We start from the raw sequence: 23,335 nt of genomic DNA on the forward strand, positions 1-23,335 counted from the left end.
TTTATTTTCTATCTTGTTTTAACCAAAGAGGCAATATGGCACAGTGGTTAATTAAGAGCATGGACTCTGGAACCAGACTGCCTGGGCTTGAATCCTGGCTCCCTCATTTCCTGAGTGTGTGATCCTGGGCGAGTCACTTAACCTCTCTGTACTTCGCTTTCCTCACATTTCCAATGGGGATAGCAATACTACCTATTTGATTAACCAGTAACACATTTATAGTGCTTAGAATAGTACAAGGCATATAGGAAATATTATAAATATCAGCTATTGTTAACATTAGTATTAGATGCATATTTTTAAAAATCCACTGTTTGGATGCTTCCAGCTAAACGGTCTACCTTAACTGCTAAGTCCAAAGAGCACTTTTCAGCTTACAACTTACTTGACGCTGTTGACCACTTCCTCCTTCTCAGAACTCTTCATATGGACTCCAAAGACCATCTTCTCCTGGTTTTCCTCCTATTCTTCTGGCTGCTTTTCCTCAGTTTCCATGGGCTCTTCTTCTCCATTCCCCGCCACCCAAATGTCACCTCTCTTTTTTTTGTCAGGCTTACTCTCTCCTCGGTGACCTCATCCACCATACCCAGGGCTTCAAAATAGTACTTTCTGCACTTCCATCATTTGCACAGCTTCACCATGATTTTTCCAATTTCCACATATCGCATGTATTTTTATTTATTTAGTAGTTCTCTTTTATTGGGCTCACTTGGCCTAAGTGGTAATATCCATGATATCATAGATTTGAGATACAATTTACATTTTTCATACACATTAAGTTCTTAACTATTACAGAATCCATGTGCCACTTTAAATTATCTCAAACTGCACTGAAGCAAACAACGGCTGAAACGTCCAGATGCTGAAGTCTCTAATTTCTCCAGGCTGCACTGCATCTCTATAGTCCCTGTCAACAAGATGTCCCACAAGTTTCTCAGATTAAGTTCAAAAATAAACTTATCTTTTTCTTCAAAAACAAACAAATGAAACGAAGTTCTCTCCTCTTTCCGTATGTTACCAGTCAACTGTTCTACATGCCACATGGTTAAGCAAACCAGTGATCCGGAGGCCATCTGGACTCCCCAGCCTCTCTCAACATTGCTATCCATCTGACCACAAAGTCCTGTCGTTTCTACCCACCTATGAAATCTAAAATTAGCACCCATACACCTGTTAATGCCAATGACACTACCTTCATTTTCGCTTCATCTTTTCTTCTCTGAACTAACTTAACAAGCAGACTCCCAGCTGGTGATTTGCCTTCAAACTTGGCACTCTCTAAAACTCTGACCGTAACATTTTACTGCTTAAATTCATTCAATAGCTTCCCTTCACCTTCAGAATAAAGTCCAAACTTCGTACTGCAGCTTGGAAGGTCTTTAATAATCCTGTTTCTGCTTTTATTTCCAGTCACTCCACAACATGCAACACAGAAGACATTCATACTCAACTGCCTCTGATTCATAAACAAACCTTGTTCTACAACCACCTAAGGCCTACCAGTCTGGGAAGCATTTCCTGATCTTCTCACTACTACTACCAAGTTCCTTTCTGCACCTCTTCTCCATAAGCCCAGAGCGCCCTGCCCACATCTTTTTGACAGCAGTTCTCACACTGGTCATCACAGGCTTATCTTTGTAGGCTGAGAGGGTACACTGTGCTCTATTCATCTTGATTCCCTAGCTCAGTACTTGCCAAATTTTTTATTCAAGCTCCCTAAGTAGAAAACTTTGCTAAATCCACTTGCTACCTCTACTACTGTTACTCAATATTTTTTTGAGAATAACTCAACTTTTAACTCAGATCTAAGCTTGTTTTAATAGAAAATTTGATACCACAAGAAACCTTACACTTGGAAGGACTTTTTTTTTTTTTTCTAATACACTCAAGTAAGAATGTAAAGGACTTCTAAACCCATCAGTTACAATGAACTAATAGGGGACTCTCACTGCAAAACAAAGTAGATCCTCGATTCTAAAATTTTTTAAATTTTGCTGAGCTTATAGAACTAGGAATGTCTAAAACCACCCTTTCCCCCAAAAGCAACAAACCTCTGGCTAAAAACTAAAGCTGAGAGTCAAGAGCTACAAGTAGTATTGCCAAGAGCAGCAACGGACACAGCCCTGGGCCAGAAGCAAAGGGAAGACACCGGAAGTGGTCCAATGTAAACTCCCTGGCTCCCAACCAAACATGATACAAATCCTATCAGAAGAAAAGGGCCTCCAAATCAAACTTTCAAGATCCCACGGAGAAAGATCAATCAAAGAGTTCAAACCAAAGATCATCAAGCATAGGAGGTGACAACCCAATATGAGAGATACACAACAGAAAAAAACAAGGAATAAATTTAGATCCCTAAAGACATCAGACATTGGGACTGCCAGATACAGTCCACAGAATACCCATGGGTTCAGAAAAACGAGGAAGCAACATGAAAGAAAGACTTGATGTATCTGAAAAAAGAACCAAGTGGAACTTTTACAAATAAAAAATATAACGGTTAAGAGTAAAAGGGAAAAAATGGACGCATTATAGAGAAGACTAAGCACAGATGAAGAGAAATTGATGAACTAGAAGATATGGCTGATAAAATTACCCAGCACTGTAAATTCTGATAGGGAAACAAGGAAATGAAAACTATGAAAGATGAAAAGTACCTAACCTGGAAACAGTTCAATACATGCACATTCAACTAAATTTCCAAAGAGACAATATTTATTACAAGGCTCAGAATCTTCTAGACCTCTTGAAAGACAAAATTCAGAATCCAACAAAATTCAGAATCAAGAAATGTGTGTATCCAAAAGAGGATAAACAAAAAGCAATCTCCATTAGACTTAAAAAGGAAATGACATAGCACCAAAGATAGAATATCCAATGCAACCAAAAGAAAAAGAAGTTTCTTCAAAGTAGCAAAAATAAACGCACAGGAGGCTTTCCATGTAGAATAATATCTTCACCATGTGGACAGAAAATAATCGATCAACCTAGAATGTGTATACCCATCAAACCTCTCTCAAGAACAAGGATAAAATCAAAATAATTTTATATAAAAATTGAGCTACCAAGAGACCTGAACTAACTTCTTAAAAAATACCAACTAAAAGACATAAACTGATTGGATTGAAAGAAAAATCCAGTAATATATTCTCTGTAACAGACACCTAAAATGTCAGGGCATAAAAAAAGTGACAGCAAAATAAAGGAAAAGTATATTCCAGGTAAATTACCACCAAAAGGAAGGTGAGATAGACTAAATAGATACTAACACAAAAAGCTAAATTAAGCATGGAGAGGATCACAGCATAATAGAAAAGATTCAATCCATCAAGAAAATAATGTTAAACTTTTATATCCCTAATCAAATAATCTCACCACACATCAGAAAAGTTGTTAGAACTATAGGAAGTCAGTTAGAAAGTAGTAGCAGGAGATTGCACACATCTCTCTCAATTAATGACCAGTGAAACAAAAATTAATAAAGACAGTCTGAACAACACAATTTGCAAGTTTGATCTAACAGATACATAACAGTTAGAAAGCACATACTTGTCACAAGTACACACTTAACAGTTATTATTCACTATGTACAAGGCCACAAATTAAGAGCAAGCAAACATTTTTTAAAAGACAAAATACTACATTCTCTGATAACACAATTTAGGAGTGAATAACAAAAAGAAAAATGTTAATGTAGATACTTTCGAAAATTAAAAAAACATGTTACATGTTTCAAAGAAAATTTTAAAACATGTATATCAAAGAAGAAATCAAAATGAAAATTTTAAAGCACTTAGATTTGAAAGTTAATGAAAACATTGTAAGTTAAACAATGTTAGCTAAGGCAAAAATAAATTTTGGGTTAAGTTTACAGCCTAACACACTTATACTAGGTAATAACAATGGCTGGAAATTACTAAGTTAAACATGGAATTTAAGTTAAAAAAGTAATATAAGCCCAAAGAAAGAAAAAGGAAGTAAATAAACGAAAAGGAGTCAATGAACAACAACAAAAATTTAATAGAACTAATTATGCCAAAAATTAATCCATTTCCAAGATTAGTAAAATAGACAAATTTTTGGCAAGATTAATCTAGAAAAAAGAGAAGTCACGCACAAATATTCAAAATGAGAAAAGGGGGTTGGGGCGCCTGGATGGCTCAGTCAGGTAAGCACCAACTCTTGATTTTGTCTCAGGTCATGATCTCAAGGTGAGTGGGACTGAACCCCCATCGACACTCTGTAATGACAGTATGGGCCTGCTTGGGATTCTCTCTCTCCCTCTCTCTCTGCTCCTCCCCTGCACTCTCTTTCTCTCTCTTCCAAAATAAAAAATAATAATAATAAACAAAACAAATAAGAAAGGGAACATAACTACAGATAAAGCATAAATTAAAAAGGGAATTAAGAGGGCACCTGAGTGGCTCAGTTGGCTGAGCGTCTGACTTCAGCACAGGCGCAGGTCATGATCTCGCGGTTTGTGAGTTCAAGCCCCGTGTTGGGCTCTGTGCTGAAAGCTCAGAGCCTGGAGCCTGCTTTGGATTGTGTCTCCCTCTCTCTCTGCCCCTCCCCTGCTCATGCTCTGTCTCTCCCTCTCTCTCAAAAATAAATAAACATAAAAAAAAAAGGGGGGGTAGAAATTAAGACAATACCATGAACTTGATGCCAATCTACTTCAAGTTTTTGTTGAAAAGACAAATTTCTTAAACTTACCAAAACTGATTAAAAGCAATGGAAAACTTAAAGTCCTACTATTATTCCATTGCTAATTACTACCAAATTATCAACCATTTACAATCTTTCTACAAAGAAAACATTAGATCCAAATGATCTTAGGGGTAAATTCCACCAAACATTTAAGAAACAAATCACCCCAATCCAAACTGTCCTAGGGAACAGAAAAAAAAAGAACTATTCTTTAATTGTATAAGGGTGGCGTAACATTAATGCCAAAACCAGATAGTCAATAAATAATAATGATATGTGATTTCACTCATAAACAGATAAAAAAAATCCTAATATTAGCAAACTCAATCCAGTAGTTCATAAAAAACAAAACAAAACAAAACAAAACAAAAAAAAAACAACAATTCACTAAGATCAATTTGGGTTTATCTCAGTAGAGAATACAAAAGAGAATTAAGAATTTTAAAATGTATTACCTGAAATCCACTACATTTAACAGATTAAAAAAGAAAAACTACAAGATACTCTCTCTCAAGTTTTTCTGTCCCATGCAGAAAGGGATGTGACAAAACTGCAAAGACTTCCCTAACTTATAAAGAGTTATTTACAAGAACTTAAATATTTTTAATGCAGAAACATTCCCTTTAAAATCGGGAATGAGACATGTATATGTCCACTACAATCACTTTTAATGAACAATCATCATCATCACTTCCATTGAACATAGATGTAAAAGTATGCCAGCATATTAAGACAAGAAAAAAAATTTTTAAGGAAAATAATTGAAAGGAAGAACAAAAAGTGTATTTGCAATGACATAATTATTCACATAGAACTCAAAAGAATTACACAAAATATATTAGGAACAATAAAAGTTTATCAATTGGGTGGCTAAAGACTAATATAAAAATCCATTAAATTTCTATTTGCTAACAGTAAACACAGAAAATAGAATCTTAAAAAATCACACCATTTATAATTGAAACAAAACTACTAGAAACATTAGAATATTTTAATGTTTAATGTTCTCTCTGTATAAAGTTACAAAACCAAATTAAAAGACATTAAAACCCTAAATAAATAGAAATACATACCATTTTCTCAGACAGGAAGGCTCAAAATCTTAAAGATTTCAATTCTCCCTCAAATTGATTCAATAATTCCAATTAATTCCCAAAGAGTTTTTCATGTCATGTGACAAGTTGATTCTTAAAACAAGAACAGAGGTCCAAGAACAGCTGAGACTCAAGACCTCCTGGCCCAAATAGCAAGATTTCTGGTAAAGCTACAGGATTAATAATTATAACAGTGTGGTATAACACAGAGATAGACAAGGAAACAAGTGGCAAAGAAAAAGGGAGCCAGAAACAAACCCATGCTGGTGAACAGAGGGACAATTCCACCTATGGTATGAGGACAGCTGTAACCACATGGAGGAAAAAAAAAATGAATGTGGATCAGTGCCTCACACTATACACAAAAATCAATACCAGATGGATTATGAATTTAAATGTGAAAGACATCATTTTAAAACTTCTAAAAAGAAACATAGGAGAACGTCTTCATAATTCCAAGGCCAGGTAAAGTTTCCAATTAGATTACATTAAAATTAAGAACTTCTGTTCACCAAAATACACCATAAAGAGTAAAAAGACAAGCCATGAACTGGAAGAAGATATTTACAATGCATACAATCAATAAAGGATCACTGTTACCCATTTGTTAGTTTTAAAAGACAACAGAAAAATGGCTAAAAGATACGAGCAGGCATGTCACAAAAGGAAAACCGTTCATAAACATGTGAAAAGATGCTCAAACTCATTAACAAAGAAATGCAAGTAAAAATCACAATGACAAATCATTTCATACCCATTTGATCAGCAAATATAAAGAAATCTGATGATGATAATAAGTGTTGGAGTGGATACAGATCAACCATAACTCTTACACACTGCTCATCCAAGTATATAAATTGACAAAACTGCTAGTCGAAGTACAAGGTGGTACAACCACTTCAGAAAACAATTTGGTAAAGTTGAACATTCATACCCCATAATCCAGCAATTTCACTTCTAGCAAATAGCTTACCACAGTGGTATTCCAACCTTTTTTTACTCACAAACCACAAAAAATACTTCTAATCATTTCACACTAAGATGACACCTAAAATGCTCAGTCTAAGTTTAAATAATTGCAAAGGATGAATTTCTTGTGACATTTAAAAATAAAGCTGACACATCACTGACTTAAATTGTTATACGTATTATTGCATACGACTGATCAACAATAACTATATACGCTGATAATTGAAGATAAGTGTTAAAATGTACTGCAAATGCAGTCTTGAGGAAATGGGAAGTGCCTGGTTTTAAAAAGGCTTTCTCTAACAACATACACTAGATTTTAAATTATCTCTTTGTTTTCCATGGAGCTTTTCCACTTGGAACAATGCCTTCGTCAGACTCCACGTGGATGAGTGGTATGCCTTCCTTATCTAAGGTAGAAGTGCTACTAGGAAAGGTAAGGTGAAAGTGGAAGCAACAGGAGGCCTCTATTACAGGCCTCAGGTGTTACCAACGTCAGGAAAGAGTACACATGGAATTTAATCATCTAGAAACGGAGGCATTAATATCCGTGGTGCCCAAGTACTCCCTAGAAATACCTTCATTACTCCCCTGAGGGTCATACACCCCAGCATGAAAATTAGAGAAATTCTTGCAACTGTGTACCAGAAGATATGTATGAAAATTTCGTAATAGCAACACCTAGAAAGAGCCAAAATGTTCATCAAAGAAGAATGCATACACTGTGTTATATTCGCCATGGAATATTACACAGCCTTAAAAAATGACTTACATCTATACTCAGTATCAGTGATTCTTAGAAATAACATTGAGTGAAACAACCAAGTCTCAGAAAACTGCATCCAGAATTCCTTTTTTTTTAAGTCAAAAACCATACAATACATTGTTGAGGAATATACACATATCTGGCAAAATTATATTTAAAAAGCAAGAATTGACACCATTCAGGATAGTAGTCACTCTGCAGTTGAGTACATTCGATATTGGTCATTTTGATTCTTGGATTGGGTGTATTGATTGGTGTTCATTTTATTATTTTGCTTCATAACCTGCATATATATTACATATATTTTGTTTTTTATTATCTTTATTGTGTTACATATATTTTGATTATATCAAATAGTACATTAAAAAGGAAAAAAAGATTTTTCAAAACCATTCATCGTATTTTAAAAAGCAATTAAATCGCCTCAACTGCCACTAGAGAGGTACATATACATATCACGGAAATTACTAACTTTACATCAACCATAGGTGCAAAATAAATTTTTACTGGAATTAAACTTATGAGGACCACATGAGATAAAGACTGAGCAAATTAGCTGTGAGAGATGAACCCATCTGACACAGAGCTGGAGCAGTAGCCAAGGTGGCTGCAAGCAGATTTAGCCATACACTAAAGTACAAGGAAGCTGGTCAGTAAAGAGAAGACAAAAAAAGTTAAAAGTCTAATAACATAAAATATTAGCAAGGGTGTGAGGAAATAAATGGGTGTCCTCACTCAAAACCAGTGAGTGAAAATTACTACAACCACCTTGAGAGCTTGTGTGATATTTAGTAAATTGAAAATGCACATAACCTATCTAGCAACGCTGCTACAGGTGCATTTTCTAGACAAACTTCCCGATGTGTGCACAAGCAGGCAAGTACAAAGAGGTTTATTGCAGGATTGTTTTAGAGTCAAAAACCAGAAACAACTTCAAAATCCATCAATAAGGAAATGGATAGATTATGGTATATTCATACAATTGAGTTCTTTACCAGTAATTGAAATGAACCAAAGATAACACAATTATCCAATTTATTTGTATATAAATCTCAAAATATTATGCTGATCGAAAAAAGCAAGTTGCAAAAGACACTTATCATTTAACACCGTTTAAAATTTAAAACACATACCACTACATATTGTTTACGGATTCACTGTGAATCAAGTATAAAATAGGAACACGGTGGCTGCCTCTAGAGGAGGTGGAGGAGCTCGGAGCACCTCCAATATCTGCAATTTTACTTCTTAAAAAAAAAAAGGATCTGAAGTAAATCTGGCAAAATAATTACATTTGTAAATCTGGGTCATGGACTGGTTAGATCCCCCTACGTATATTACGTGTGAACTATTCCAGAAGTTAAAAAGAAAAAGGGAGATTAGGCAAAGGTAAGAAAACTGAACAAATGAACAGAAATAAACAGACACCAAAACACAGCCTTTGAGCGCAGAGCACGAACCTTTGAGCAAGAGGAGGCGTAGAAGGTAGGGTCTTTAACGGGTTTGAAGTCTCTTTCCCTGGGTATCCTTGTAATAAATCCCATTTCGCTCAGGATAAAATGCAAATTTCTTGCAATAAAAAAATGTCCTAACTGAAGCTGTAACTATAAGGACACTGCTCCCAAGGGAGGAGTAAAATCTGTAAGACGTCTACCTTGACTCCCCTCGCCAGGGTGTTGGTCAGAATCAAGTGACAATTTATGTGAACGCCATAAAACACTATACGAACCGTTAAGTATGATCAAGAATGCCCAGGAACAGCTAAAACATATTTACCCAGCTGGCGTGTACGTATATTTTGGAAGGAGTCTGCAGTTGAAGGGCTTTGGGTGTCTAGGGCGCTTCTGGAAAAGGCACTCTGCACGGGTACCAGCCAAAATTCGCCTAGGCCTAGGCTCGATTTGGGGCCCTTGGCTCCCCCCTTATTCCATCCCCAGAATAGGCTGGTTCGACAGGCCACACTTGTCGTCAACACTATAGAGCAGCTGGCCAGACCCGCTGCCGTCTCCCCTCTTCCCACCAGCGTTGGGGGTGGGAGGATGCTTCCAAAAGAAGGGAGGAGGGAGCGTTTCCCTTCCCTGGTCCCTTCCAGGGAAGGAGGCCACCACCCCCGGACTCGACTGCCGTTCTCACGAAAGCAGGTGGCGCAGACGTAAGGCACACAAAACACAGAGGATGGAGCGTGCACGAACGTTCACGAACACTCGCGAACGAAAACGCGCACAAGGGGGAATCATACATTCGACAGGATCCGGGCGCGACACGCGGGCGGGTACACGATAAGACGCACACCTGGGCGGGAGATGCCCCAGGACAGGGTCACGACTGCAGAACGCGCAGCCACGCGAGGAGTGGACGCGCACCCCCCGGAGAGGGACGGTGACACAACGAGGGGCCACCCACACGGGCCACAGGCGCCCACGCCAAGAAGAACGGTCGCGACACAAAGAAGCCGAGAGTGGACACACAGGCGCGTGCTCGCACGCCCGGGCCGAAGGACCCCTCGCCTATCAGGGTTGTCACCCTCCAGACGAGAGTGCGCGGGCGGCAGGGGGATGCGCACACAAAGGGGCTACTCCCACCCTCGCACAGACGCCCGGAGGGGCCCAAGCTTGCAGAAGGGGACCAGAAGACAAAGGGGACACACCCACTGGGGCCGAAAAAGGCGGCCACACCCCCAGCGCACCGGCACCCCGACCCACGCAGACACACCACGGGCACCACAGCTAGCGACGCGGGGCGACGCACACACACCCACACTCACCACACACCCACGGAGGGGGTGTGGAGGGCCCCTCTCCCCGGGCATCTCGGCTGCAGCGCGACAAGGTGACACATCCGGGAGCCCCGCCGCGCGCCAGATGTGCACTCACCGGGGCCCGCCGCCCGCGAGCCTCGGACGCGGGCCGCCGCCGACGCCGCCGCCTCGGGCCCTCCACGTCAGCCAGCGGGCGGGCGGGAGCGGGCGGCAGCGCAGGCGGCGGGCGTATCACGTGGGCAGCAGCGCGCATGCGTAACCGTGCCCCCCCGCCCCCCCTTCCGCGGCGGCGAGCGGAGCGATCTAGCTTCCCCCAGCGCGGGCTTGCTGCAAGCCGGGGAGGGTCGCGGTGCGCCTGCGCCTGGGGTGGGGGGAGGCGTGGGGGGAGCGCCATCGCGACCCGGCCTTTCCATCAGTTTTTCTTCTCTCGCACCGCCCCCCCCCCCCCCAGGCTTCCCGGACAGCGCTTGCGCAGGGGACTCGAAGCTGAGGTGGTCGAGCTGTCGGGAGGGGCCTGAGTGGACGCTTCAAGGACCCAAGGTCGAGGGCCAACCCCCCCCCCCCACTCCCCACCCCTAGCCTCGAATGAGAAACAAGAAGCTCCTCCGAGAGGGCAGGGTCCGGTCCCGGGTGCCGGGGCCCAAACCTGGGGAGGAGCCCGGCCCTGCCCTGCCCTTCCGCAGGGAAGCGAAGTCTGCAGGGCTGGAGCGGCGTCTGTCCCTCCTCTGCGCTCCCTCCCCATCAGCTGCAGGGTGTGCGCGCGCACGCGAGGTCCGGAGGCTTGTGCGCGCGTGCAAGCGGTGTGTGTTGGGAGGTGTGTCCGCAGGTTGGCCGCGTGCAGTGGTTTAGGCTAGGGGAAAAAACTGCAGAGGCTGTGCCCATAGCAAAGCAATGGGGCTACGACAGACCAGTGACGAAGGGGAGTAAATCACTGACGATGATTGTGTTTCTTTCCCACAGATTGTCCAAAGCCACAGGGAAAATGGTGGAAAATTCACCGTCGCCATTACCAGAAAGAGCGATTTATGGCTTTGTTCTTTTCTTAAGCTCCCAGTTTGGCTTCAGTGAGTACTTTGATGGCCAGGGCCTTTTTCTGGTGTTCAAGGACAAGGAAATTACTGCATTTGTTCTTAGAATGGGCCCATCTGAACTGTGATTCTTTCTACCTATGTCTTTAAGAAAACCCGAAGGGAAGTTGTGTTTGGTGTTGTGTATGCCAGGCACCAGCGTAAATAGTTTAACTCAACAAATATTTATATAGCACCAGACAGGACTGCAAAGTGGATAAAACCTGGTCCCAGTGGTCATAGTCTTCTGGACAAGGCAGACAAGTAAATTTACAATTAAGAGTGTGAAAAGAGCCATGGGAACCCAGTAGAGCGACATGAAATCAACCTGGGAAATCAGGGTCAGCTTTCTCCCCGACAATAACCAGTAAGAAGCAAGACGTGGGAAGGTTTACTTTTTGTTTTTTTTTTTTTTAACGTTAATTTATTATTGAGAGAGACAGAGCATAAGTAGGGGAGGGGCAGAGAGGGAGACACAGAATCCCAAGCAGGCTCCACGCTCTGAGCTGTCAGCACCACAGAGCCTGACGCGGGGCTCGAACTCACAAACCGCAAGATCATGACCTGAGCCAAAGTGGGACGCTTAACCCACTGAGCCACTCAGGCTAGACGTGGGAAGGTTTTGAATGAAGGGTGTAGAGTGAGTAATTTGGTGCGGGTGCAGCCTGTGGGAGCTAGGAAGTGAAGAGAATTAGGCCAGAGAAGCCATGGGTGCTTCACATCCTGGATCTGGCTCAGTCCCTGGGGAGGATCCGGTTTTCCAGATAAGAAAACTGATGCTCATTGAGACACTAATGTGCCCACGGTCACACAGCAGGACCCACATCTCTCCTCTAAAGGATGTGGGGGGATGCCTCGGAGGCTCAGACAGTAAAGCATCTGACTCTTGGTTTTGGCTCAGGTCATGATCTAGTAGCGGTTTCCTGGGTTTGAGCTCCACATCCGCCTCTGCGCTGACAGAACCGGCTTGGGATTCTCTGTCTCTCTCTCTCTCCCTCTCTCCCTCTCTCCCTCTCTCCCTCTCTCCCTCTCTCCCTCTCTCCCTCTCTCCCTCTCCCTCTCCCCCTCCCCCTCCCCCTCCCTCTCCCCTCTCTCCTCTCTGCCTCTCCCCCACTTGTGCTGTCTCAAACTTAAAAAAAAATTTTTTTAATAAAAAAAAGGATGCGGGAATTGTGAGGAAAACCTGAGAGAAAATTGGGTGTCCCCATCCAACATCTTGGAATTTTGTAGAAACCAGGGAGGTGAGGGAGTGGTGGTGTTTCTGAACCTTAACTGCATCAGTACAGCCAGCCATGCTTTTGGCTAGGGTAGCGTACGGAGTAAAGATGTTCTAACTTGAGTTCAAATCGGGACTCCTCTAGAGATGAGCTGTGTCACCTGAGACCATTTGCTTAACCTCTTGAACTTTCAGATTCTTCATCTGTGAAAAGGTGGTGGTCAAGTTTACTGAATGTTTATTGCGTGCAAGACAGTCCTGTGAAGTAGATCTTACTATTACTGTCCTCATTTTACAACGACAGTCCTGAGGCACAGGGTTTTAATAATGTGTTCAAACTAATATACCCTGTAAATGATACAGCTTGGAATTTGAACCCAGACACTGGGTTGGCTTCACCCTGCTGCCTCTCACGGGTCTTGTGAGGATTAATTGCTGTGACTTATGAAAAGCAGTTAACATATAGGAACATAATTACTTAGGTGTTAGCTGCTGTTACTATTATCATCAACAACATCATTTTTAAAAATCCCTGTTTTAGGGGCACCTGGGTGGCGCAGTCGGTTAAGCGTCCGACTTCAGCCAGGTCACGATCTCGCGGTCCGTGAGTTCGAGCCCCGCGTCAGGCTCCGGGCTGATGGCTCAGAGCCTGTTTCCGATTCTGTGTCTCCCTCTCTCTCTGCCCCTCCCCCGTTCATGCTCTGTCTCTCTCTGTCCCAAAAATAAATAAAAACGTTGAAAAAAAAATTTTTTTTTAAATCCCTGTTTTAGTATTAGAAAGATTACACACTATACAAGTAAATAAAGGCAATGACTTTAAGACCTAAATCCAATAATACCCACTACTTTTAATTTTTTGAGGAACCTCCATACGGGTTTTTCAGAGTGGCTGCACCAGGTGGCATTCCCAACAGTATAAGGGCCACACCCTCGCTAGTATTGCTTGTTTTCTTTAATTCATTTAGCCATTCTGACGGTGTGAGGTGGTATCTCATTTTAGTTTTGATTTGTATTTCCTTGATGATGGGCCACGTTGGACATCTTTTCATGTATCTGTTAGCCATCTGTTTCTTTGGAAAAATGTCCATTCTTCCCATTTTTTTGACTGGATTGTTTGTTTTATGGGTGTTGAGTTTGATAAGTTCTTTATATATTTTCACTACTAACCCATTATCAGATACGTCATTTGTGATTATCTTCCATTTCATAGATTGCGTTATGAGTTTTGTTGATTGTTTCCTTTGCTGTGCAGAAGCTTTTTATTTTGACGAGGTCCCGGTAGTTTATTTTTGCTTTTGTTTCTCTTGCCTCAGGAGACCTATCTAGTAAGAAATTGCTACAGCCCACAACCAAAAAGTAATGCTACAAATTTTTGAGTACTTACCAGATGCCAGGCACTGTGATAGGCAAAGGAGGAGCAAAACATTCAAAACTTACCTGCTCTCCTAGCGTTTTCATTCTAGTATGGGGAGATAGCCAGTGGACAAATTAAGTAAGTACCACATATATGATGTCAGATGATAACATGTACCATGGGGAAAAATGAAGCAAGAAAGGAGGCTAAGGCTCATAGGAGGAGGTTGTTGTTTTAAATACAGCAATCTGGAAGCACCTCCCTGAGAGATGTGATTTAAGCACAGACGTGAAAAGTGCGAGTTAGCTGTGGGGCAGTCGGGAAAAAGTCAGACAGAGAACAGCCAGTACCAGAAGCATTTAGAAGAACGTGCCTATGAGTTTGAGAAACCGATGGAGGTGTAGGCTTGAAGCCTGAGAAAATGAGGTAGAAAGTAATAGGACAGAGGTCAGAGGCTGTACCCAGCAGTTACGATAAAAGAAGGTATTAGGTACAAAGGGATTACATGATTCTCTCTACATTTAAATATTTACTGAATTGAAAACAAGCAATTTTCTTAGTCTGCTTAGGCCACTGTAACAATTCCGTAGACTGGAGGCTTAAACAATCAACATTTCTTCCGGTTCTGGAAGCTGGGAGGTGCAAGATCAGGGTAACAGCATGGGTGGTTCTTGGTGAAGGCCCTCCTCCTGGCTTACAGACAGCCACCTTCTTGATGTGTCCTCACAGAGTGGCAAGAGAGCAAGTGGAAGCTCTGGTCTCTTACTTTCCTTACAAGGACACTAATCCCAGCATGGGGCCCCACCCTCATGACCTTTTCTAAACCTAACTACCTCCCAAAGGCCCTGCCTCCAAATACCTCCACACTGGGGATTCTAGCTTCAACATACGAATTTGAGGGAGATATAAACCTTGGTTCCATAACAATAATTATAGATTTTGATAGTAACTTAGAAGGAAATAAAGGGAAATGAAAGGAGTCAGGAGGGGGTGGTGGGTGGCACACAGCTAGAACAGCAAGTGATGGAAAATGCCTCATTTAAAAAGAGGGTATTTGAGCCAAGAAATGAATGGAAGAGAAGGAATCATCCATTGAAAGAATCAAATGAAGAACATTCCAGGCAGACAGTAATCACTGCACTCACTGTCAGTGCAAGGGCCCTGAGACTCCGCCTGGAACAGGAGCATTGCGCAGCAGGACTAGACATTGGAGAAGTGAGCAGAATGTTGAAGTCCTTGCAAGAAAGGAGTTTGAATTTTATTCTAAAGGCACTTAATTTATTCTAAGGGTTTGAGCAGGCAAGCAATATGGTCAGATTTATATCTTTGGAAGATCACTCATTGCCATGTGGAGAATGACTGCTCATGTGTTCTCAGCCTTGAAATTACTAGACACCCACTCAAAAAACCCGGAGTCGTTCTTCACTTACACTTTTTCTTCTCCCAACTCATTCATCTGCTCCTGCCGCTGAATCTGGTGGGGCTTTCTACTGCCTCTGCTCTTCCACAGATAGACCCCACACACACAATCATCACAGTGACTCATTTGGGACGCAGACCCAACTCCTCTACTTAAAACCTCTGGTCGGAGTATAAATGGTTATTTGTCTTCATAGTTTGCTAGATCTTGAAAGCAAAAAATATATACATATACACGTATATACATATGTACATATATATGTATATATATGTATACATACACATATACATATATGTGTGTATATATATACGTGTATATATATGTATCTCCGGCTGTCCTCATTGCCTAGAGCATAAAGTCCAAGTTCCTTGTACAACATATTTCATGATCTGGGACCTGTTCACTTTTCCGGCTTTATCTCTCAGCACTCACAGCCTTATGCTTTATGCCGTACGTACTCTAAACTCCTTAGTTTCCCCCAGAAGCATCACATTCCTCTTCACTTCCATTTTAACTAATGCTCTTGCTGCTGCCTGAAAGCATAGTATGAACACACTGCATGGGTTCACAGTCCAGCTTAGGCAAGTTACGTAAATTCCCTGTGCTTTGATTTTTCTGTCTGTGGCTAATGAATAATAATAGCATGCACCTCAAAGGATTTGGAAAGAGTCAGACAAGATACTGTATGGGAAGTTCCTGCCACTACGTTTGACTCATTTCTGTCTCATACACTAGTTTGTTTTTTTGTTTTGTTTTGTTTTTAATTTTTTTTTACATTTATTTATTTTTGAGAGACAGAGCACAAGTTGGGGAGGGGCAGAGAGAGAGAAGGAGACACAGAATCCGAAGCAGGCTCCAGGCTGTCAGCACAGAGCCAGACGCCCGGCTCGAACTCACTAACCATGAGATCATGACCCGAGCTGAAGTCAGATGCTTAACCGACTGAACCACCCAGGCGCCCCTGCATTTCTTTAGTCTTAAAAGCCATCACAAGCTTCAAGCTGGTCCCTTGCCATCTTTTCCCTCTACCATCCAGCCACACTAAATGCCTCACCAGATCCTTCATGCTCTCTCTGTAGATCATGGCAGGGAACATCGTTGTCTCATATTTCCTTCCTTCCTCATCTGCAGGCCCCAATTATATGCATCTTTAATCTGGCTAATCCGCTACTCATTATTTAGGCCCCAGTTTAGTCATTTCTTCCAGGAAATCTTTCCTGACCACTAACATCATCTCCATCAGCACTAGTGTGGGCTAAGGTCCTCATATGTTCTTATGTCTTTTATTACTTATACCACTTAATCACAGTGCAGTGAAAATATCAATTTACTTCTCTCTGTCCCCCCTCCCCCCTAATTTTATGCTCGGGGAGGACAGAGGCCATGTCTTTTGGGTTCACCACCGTTTCTCATGCTCCTGATACAGAATATGACTCATCATCATTGACACCGATAGTTCGAATTTTATCTCTGCCCCTTACCTTGGGCAGATGATGTAACATTTCTAAGATTTCATTTACTCAGCTGTAAAAATGACATACACACATAGGATTGTTTTAAGGATTAAATTAAATACTACATGTAAAATGCTTAGCCAACAGTGAGCACTTGGAGGTTGACTGTTGTTTTTACATATTAACAACAGTAAAGGGGGCCACAAAGACTCCACTTGAGGGAAATAAGATTGTATTCTGGGAGATGGGGCAGAAGCCCAACAGGTAGTGGGTCCAGACAAGGGTAGTAGATACGTTCACCTTTGAGCAACAAGTGTCTGTAATCATTTCAACCCTGTGGGGACGAAGTGTTGAACAGCTACTGTATATAAGGCAAATTGCTAGGTTCTGTAAGGATCACAGTAACAGCTAAGATGTGATTTATATCCTGGGGAGCCTGGGTGGCTCAGTCGGTTAAGCAACTGACTCTTGATTTCGGCTCATCAACTGACTCTTGATGTCACTGTTGATGGATGGGACTAAGCCCAACATTGGGCTCTGCGTTGGGCTCTGTGCTGACCCCATGGAGCCTGCTTAGGATTATCTTTCTCCTCTCTCTCTGCCCCTCCCTCCCTTAGACACATGTGCTCTCTCTCAGAATAAATAAACATTTTTTAAAAAAGTGATTTCTGACCTTACATTGCTTAAAATATAGTATAAGACTTAAGACATGTTTTAAAACAAAAAAGACTAATGGGGGGGGAAGAGTAGCTTAATGAGTATAGAGTTTTAGATTTGCAAGATGGTAAAGTTCTAGAGATCCATTTCACAGCAATGGAAATATACTACTTTAACTTGTTGTAAGTACCATAGGAATGATACAGATAAGGAGCTAGAAGACTGAAGGGAAAGAAAAGTCATTTTTGAGGTGATCAGGGAACCTTCAAAGGAGCTTTTTGTGTTATCTAAACCTTGATAGATTGGATACATGCCTTACTAACTTCTCTTTTTTCTTTTTGTTCCCCTTTTCTGCAGTACTATATCTTGTGTGGGCTTTTATTCCTGAAACTTGGCTAAACTCCTTAGGCTTAACCTACTGGCCTCAAAAGTAAGTTTAATGATTTTCTTAAATAAAAATGTATTAATGCTGTTTCTCAGGATCATAGTTTTTCCTTTAGACTTCCCAAATCTTAAATATTTATTCTTTTAAGATCCATAAAAAGCCATATAGAAATCTAAAGCTTTTTAAAGGACATCACTGATACACCTTTAATTAAAAATGGTGAGGTGGACACAACATCATTATCTCCATTTCCTCCTGACATCTTGCTCAGATAACACTACAGAAAAAAACATTTTAAGGTGTAAACCCATGGGAACAAATAATGGGATAGCAGGTAAGAAGTATCAACAGAATTTAAGGAAATGGATTGCAGGTAGGTGAGTGGTAACTGACTTAGTTTCCACTTTTTCCATGTTGCTATGGTATGGAATGATACAGGATTGCAGCTTTTCATCATGAGACCTTGTAGAATGATTTGTCTAATCAAAAATTAAATTAAATTCAAAAAGCATGTTACCTTGGTGACAGACTCTTGAGAATGATGACTTTTTAGGCAGTTACCTACTTTAATATTTTCTTCTGCAGGTATTGGGCAATTGCATTGCCCGTCTACCTCCTCATTACTATAGTAATCGGTTATGTACTCTTGTTTGGAATAAACATGATGAGTACCTCTCCACTCAACTCCATTCATACGATCACAGGTAAACGTACCTCAGAGGGAAGTGTGGGGGAATGGAAGAGAAAGGGTCAGCAGTTTTATCAAGACAAGCAACCGAGAATAGGCTACAGTAGGTGACACACACTGGCCCGGTAAAAAGAACCTGGGAGAAATAAATACAAAGTTATACCAGAGGAGATGTTTACATGGCAGAAATAAATTCTAAATCTGCTGTTTATAGCATGTGTATTTTCCCATAAAGACCACAAGTACATAATATGTTCCTTAGCAACTGTTCCTGAGAAAAACAAATTTTATCCTAAACAGGCAGTGTTGATCAAGGCAGGCAAATCGTTACCTGTAGACCTTGTCTAGGAGAGCAATGTGACAATGTGCCCCCTCCTCAGGACCCTTGTGTCTATCTGACCCCAGTTCTGTAGATAAAGAGCCACAGCATGTTTCTGTAGTTTTTTTAAATTCCCGTAAGTCTAACGATCAAAGTAAATTCCTGAGCTTGCTCAGATTGTAAGAAGTGAAGTATTTTTTATTATACTTACGGTATTAATCACACCATATTGCTTGGTATGATTTTTTTTAAGTTTTCAAAGCTTTTGTTTCATGAGTCTCTACAATATATTTTGAACCAGTTACAGTATTTTTATATTTCTTTTCTGAGAACCTACTGTATTTCCTGAATTCTTGCCTGGAATTACTGCAAATAGACAATTTGTACAAAGGGGATGTCGTTAAGTTTGCATGAATGATTTAATAGTTTGGGGATATTGGGTTAAATCTGTTTTCCAAGCCTCAGTCTAATTCTGTCCCTATGAGAAGTGTGCAAGTGGGACTTTAATCATCACTGTACAGTTGAATGAAATATTAATTTCTTACCCTAGTTAGATATAGAAAGGACTTTTTTGGTTTTTATTCCAGTTGGGACATTTCTTTTAAAGAGAGCATTCAAGTAGTCTTAATTATGTTAACACGGTATTTATTATTATGCAGATATTAGCTCAGTAAACTGTGTGGTGGATCTCCATAAACCACAGAAACCGTAGAAGAAATTACTTAGGTAAGCATAGCTTTTTGTCCTCTTCTTACAGATAACTATGCTAAAAATCAACAGCGGAAGAATTACCAAGAAGAGGCCATCCCGGCATTAAGAGATATTCCTATTAGTGAAGTAAACCAAATGTTCTTTCTTGCAGCCAAAGAACATCACACCCAAAACTAAACTGTATGTAGACTAACAACAAGCATTTATTATAAAAGTTTTTGATGTAATAATTTTGACCATAATTATTTTCACTCTCTTGTTAAAACATGATATTGAAATGTAAAAAAATAAGTTGAGCCTATTTTAGATTAAATTCCATTAATATTGTGAATATTCTTGGGGCGCCTGGGTAGCTCAGTCGGTTAAGCACCTGAGTTCAGCTCAGGTCATGATCTCACAGTTCGTGAGTTCGAGCCCCACATTGTGCTGTCTGCTATCAGCACAGATTCCACTTCAGATCCTCTTTCTCCCCCTCTCTCTGCCCCTCCCCGTCTTGTGCTTGCACACACGCTCTCTCTCTCTCAAAAATAAACATTTAAAAAATGCAGATGTTCTCAAGTATTAGTTATTAATGGACAAAATAAATAAATACTGCATTACCACATACCAGACTTTTTGAAACATAAGTATCTGTAAAATCAAGAAATCCCTCCAGAGAGACATTTATGCTGTAATTCTTTTTTAATTTTTTTTTTCAACGTTTATTTATTTTTGGGACAGAGAGACAGAGCATGAACGGGGGAGGGGCAGAGAGAGAAAGGGAGACACAGAATCGGAAACAGGCTCCAGGCTCCGAGCCATCAGCCCAGAGCCTGACGCGGGTCTTGAACTCCCGGACCGCGAGATCATGACCTGGCTGAAGTCGGACGCTTAACCGACTGCGCCACCCAGGCGCCCCTTTTAATTTTTTTTTTTAATGTTTATTTATTTTTGAGAGAGAGATAGAGACTGCAAGCAGGGCAGGGGCCGAGGGAGAGGAGACACAGAATCAAAAGCAGGCTCCAGGCTCCAAGCTGTCAGCAGAGAGCCCGATGTGGGGCTCAAACTCACGAACCGTGAGATCATGACACGATCCAAAGTCGGCCAGTTAACCAACTGAGCCACACAGGCGCCCCTCATGCTGCAATTTTTAAATGGCAATTATGTCCTTCCTGCTGTTTGTTCTTGGAAGCCCAGAATTCGAACTCTGATTTGGGAGAAGGGTACATTTAATTTGTATGTTCTTGCCATCATATTTGTGTCTAAGACACAAAGAAACATTTGTGGAGTACTTCCAACATACCAGGTATTTTTCTAGATGTAGCGATGAAAAGATTCTCTCCGAAAGAGCCTACATTTTAGAGGCAGATTGAGACAGACTAAGCAAATAAAATATTTGTGATGAGTGCTATGCAGAGAATTAAAATAATATAATGTTCTAGAAAGTAAAGGGATGACTACTTTAGATTGGGTCAGGGAAGGCTGCTCAGAGAGAGGCAGTTGAGACTGAAATTTGATTAGCAAAAGCAGGAGCCCAACAGAAGGATCAGAGACAAGGGAGACCTTGCAGGTGTGAAGCAGCCAGGGCAGAGGCCTCCAGGTGAGAAGGAGCTCAGCCTGTCCTGAGGGCGGAAGGCCAGCAGGGGGCCTAGAGTGCTCTGTGCCAGGGGGTGTGGTCAAGGGAGCCCAGAGAGGCCAGCAACACGGCAGTGGGCTTTGTGGGCCAGTGTAGGAAGTTTGGCCAGTAGGAAGTCCGTGTGAGGCATTGGAACCCTTTAGACACTGAGCGATCGGGAGGCTTTAAGGGAAGGCATGACATGGCCTGATGTATGTTTTTAAAAAGTCGCTCAGGCTGGTGGATAGAGGATGGATTCAGGAGGGAGAGTCGGGGATGGGGCAAGAGTATGGAGCAGAGTGGTGGCGGTGGAGCTGGGGAGGAGTCACTCTGCAGCCTTTGTCGGAGACGCAGCTGACTGACTGTGCGGGGTAGGCAAGCTGCTGAGACAAGTTGTGATCAAGGGCCCCTCCTGGGTTCTTTTGGATCAATGAGTAGATGGTTCTACCTTTTGCCGAATCAGACAGTATTTGGGGAAGTGTAGGTGAAGGGGTTGGAGAATTTGGTATATGAGTTACTTGGACTGATGCCACCTTGTGAACATCTGTTTGCATCCACGTGAGATTAAGAAGCTTAAAGTTTGAAAAACAAACCATGTATAACTTTGTAAGAGTATACTCACAGTTGGCCAGTCTTAGCAAGCATTCAAGGCCTTCTAACTTTGAACACACTAAATCTCTACATAGAGGTGGAGCTACCCATTTTTGTGCAGATTTAACTATACCTTCTGTAAAATGAAAAAAAAAGAAACTATTTTAAATAGTTGAGAAAACTAGGACTTCCATTTCAAGGACAGTATCCCTGCCCAATGAGCACGAGAAGGATGACCGGAATCTGCTATTTCTGTTCTGTTGTTTGTCCCATTTCCTGTATTTTTATGGTAAGAGCATCTCACCACATTTAAGAGCAGTTTAAGAGGACCAGTCAGGTCCATCCAGGATAGAATGGTAAATAAATGGTGATCTGTTTATACATTGAAAAACCCTACAGCCGTACAAACAATGAATCACTGCTTTATCTAACAACAGGAATGAATATCACAGATATATGTTGGGGGGAAAAAACAGACGTAAAAGAATATATACTATATGTTTTCATTTACATGAAATTCAAAATCAGGAAAAACTACTCTGGTGATAAATATTGGAATGGTGATATTAACTAGCAGAGCCATGAGGGAACCTGCCGGGGGCAGGTGGGGGGGTTGTTGAAAATGCCCCGCACCTTGATATGGGTTGTAGTTACTTGGGTATAACAATCATTGTGTTAATATCATTTGACTTAATGCTTTTTAAAATTGAATTATGGTTTATATACAATGTTGTATTCGTTTCAGGTGTACAAGTTAGTAATTGGATAGTTTTGTACATTACAAAATGCCCACCACAGTAGGTCACCATATAAAGTTATTACAGTATTACCGACTGTATTCCCTATGCTGTATATTACATCCCTGTGGCTTATTTTATGAGAAGTTTGTAAGTTAGAAGTTCCTTCATCCCCTACACCTGTTTCACCCGTCCCTTCAACCAAGAAGTAACTTACACATCAATAAAAAGGTAAAGAACAGTGCCGATGCCTCATCCCCAGAAATTTTAATTCATTGGTCTGGAGTGGGACCCAAGCAGGGGTAGTTTTTAATGGCAACCGGACACTTAAAACATGCAGCCAGGATTGAGAACTTCCTGCCTTAATTCATTGGATTTAACTGAGCCTGTGGTCAACCAGGGAGTGGTGTTAGCTTTGAAAGAACAGGCAGTGTTGGAGCGGCCCTCCCACCTTTGTGAGACTCCTGCCCGGATCAGCATCACTCCTTTGCATTCCCCTCAGGCCAATGATAGGCCTATGAAGGTGTTGAAATGGGTGAGAAAAGGCCCTTCATTAACTGCAGTACCCCACCTCGCCTCCAGCCCCCTATTAACTTTTCATTCTGTTTCCCAGCCCTGCTGTTCTTACACTTTATAAGACATTTTGTCCGTATGTCGCTTTTTCTTAAATTATGGGATGCAGTTCTTTCCAGGGTCTTGGTTTAGTGCAGCAGTTCTCACCATTTTTTTTAAACCTCAGGACCCCTTTATATTCATAAAGAGTGTTCCCAAAGAGCTTTTGTGTAGGTGGATTATATTTAGAAATTAACATAGGAATTTTTAAAATATTTGTTTATAAATAATATACC

General features: G+C 41.3%; 2 protein-coding genes across 15 annotated transcripts in view; one reads left to right on the forward strand and one right to left on the reverse strand.

Annotated features, from left to right (window-relative positions):
* TTC3 (tetratricopeptide repeat domain 3) overlaps window positions 1–10,497 on the reverse strand; it is a 127,935-nt gene extending 117,438 nt beyond the window's left edge. For 4 of the 7 annotated variants that reach the window (XM_045036614.1, XM_045036613.1, XM_045036615.1 and 1 more), the window contains exon 1: window positions 10,301–10,485. The gene's annotated coding sequence lies outside the window, so the exon portion shown is untranslated. Of the gene's footprint in view, window positions 1–385; window positions 3,682–10,300 lie in introns of those variants that run through there. The other 3 variants (XM_045036617.1, XM_045036618.1, XM_045036616.1) reach the window with 3 other exon arrangements.
* A 63-nt stretch (window positions 10,498–10,560) lies between these two features.
* LOC101081568 (phosphatidylinositol glycan anchor biosynthesis class P) overlaps window positions 10,561–23,335 on the forward strand; it is a 36,382-nt gene continuing 23,607 nt past the window's right edge. For 3 of the 8 annotated variants that reach the window (XR_006584794.1, XR_006584795.1, XR_006584793.1), the window contains exons 1-4: window positions 11,255–11,358; window positions 17,820–17,892; window positions 18,433–18,551; window positions 19,612–19,745. Coding sequence is in view for 5 of the 8 variants with exons in the window: in XM_045036623.1 (XP_044892558.1) it covers window positions 11,277–11,358; window positions 17,820–17,892; window positions 18,433–18,551; window positions 19,612–19,742 (405 nt within the window). In the remaining 3 variants the exon portion in view is untranslated. The other 5 variants (XM_045036623.1, XM_023238747.2, XM_045036622.1 and 2 more) reach the window with 5 other exon arrangements.

The sequence above is a fragment of the Felis catus genome, chromosome C2 (assembly GCF_018350175.1).
Source record: "Felis catus isolate Fca126 chromosome C2, F.catus_Fca126_mat1.0, whole genome shotgun sequence".
Classification (NCBI taxonomy): domain Eukaryota; kingdom Metazoa; phylum Chordata; class Mammalia; order Carnivora; family Felidae; genus Felis; species Felis catus.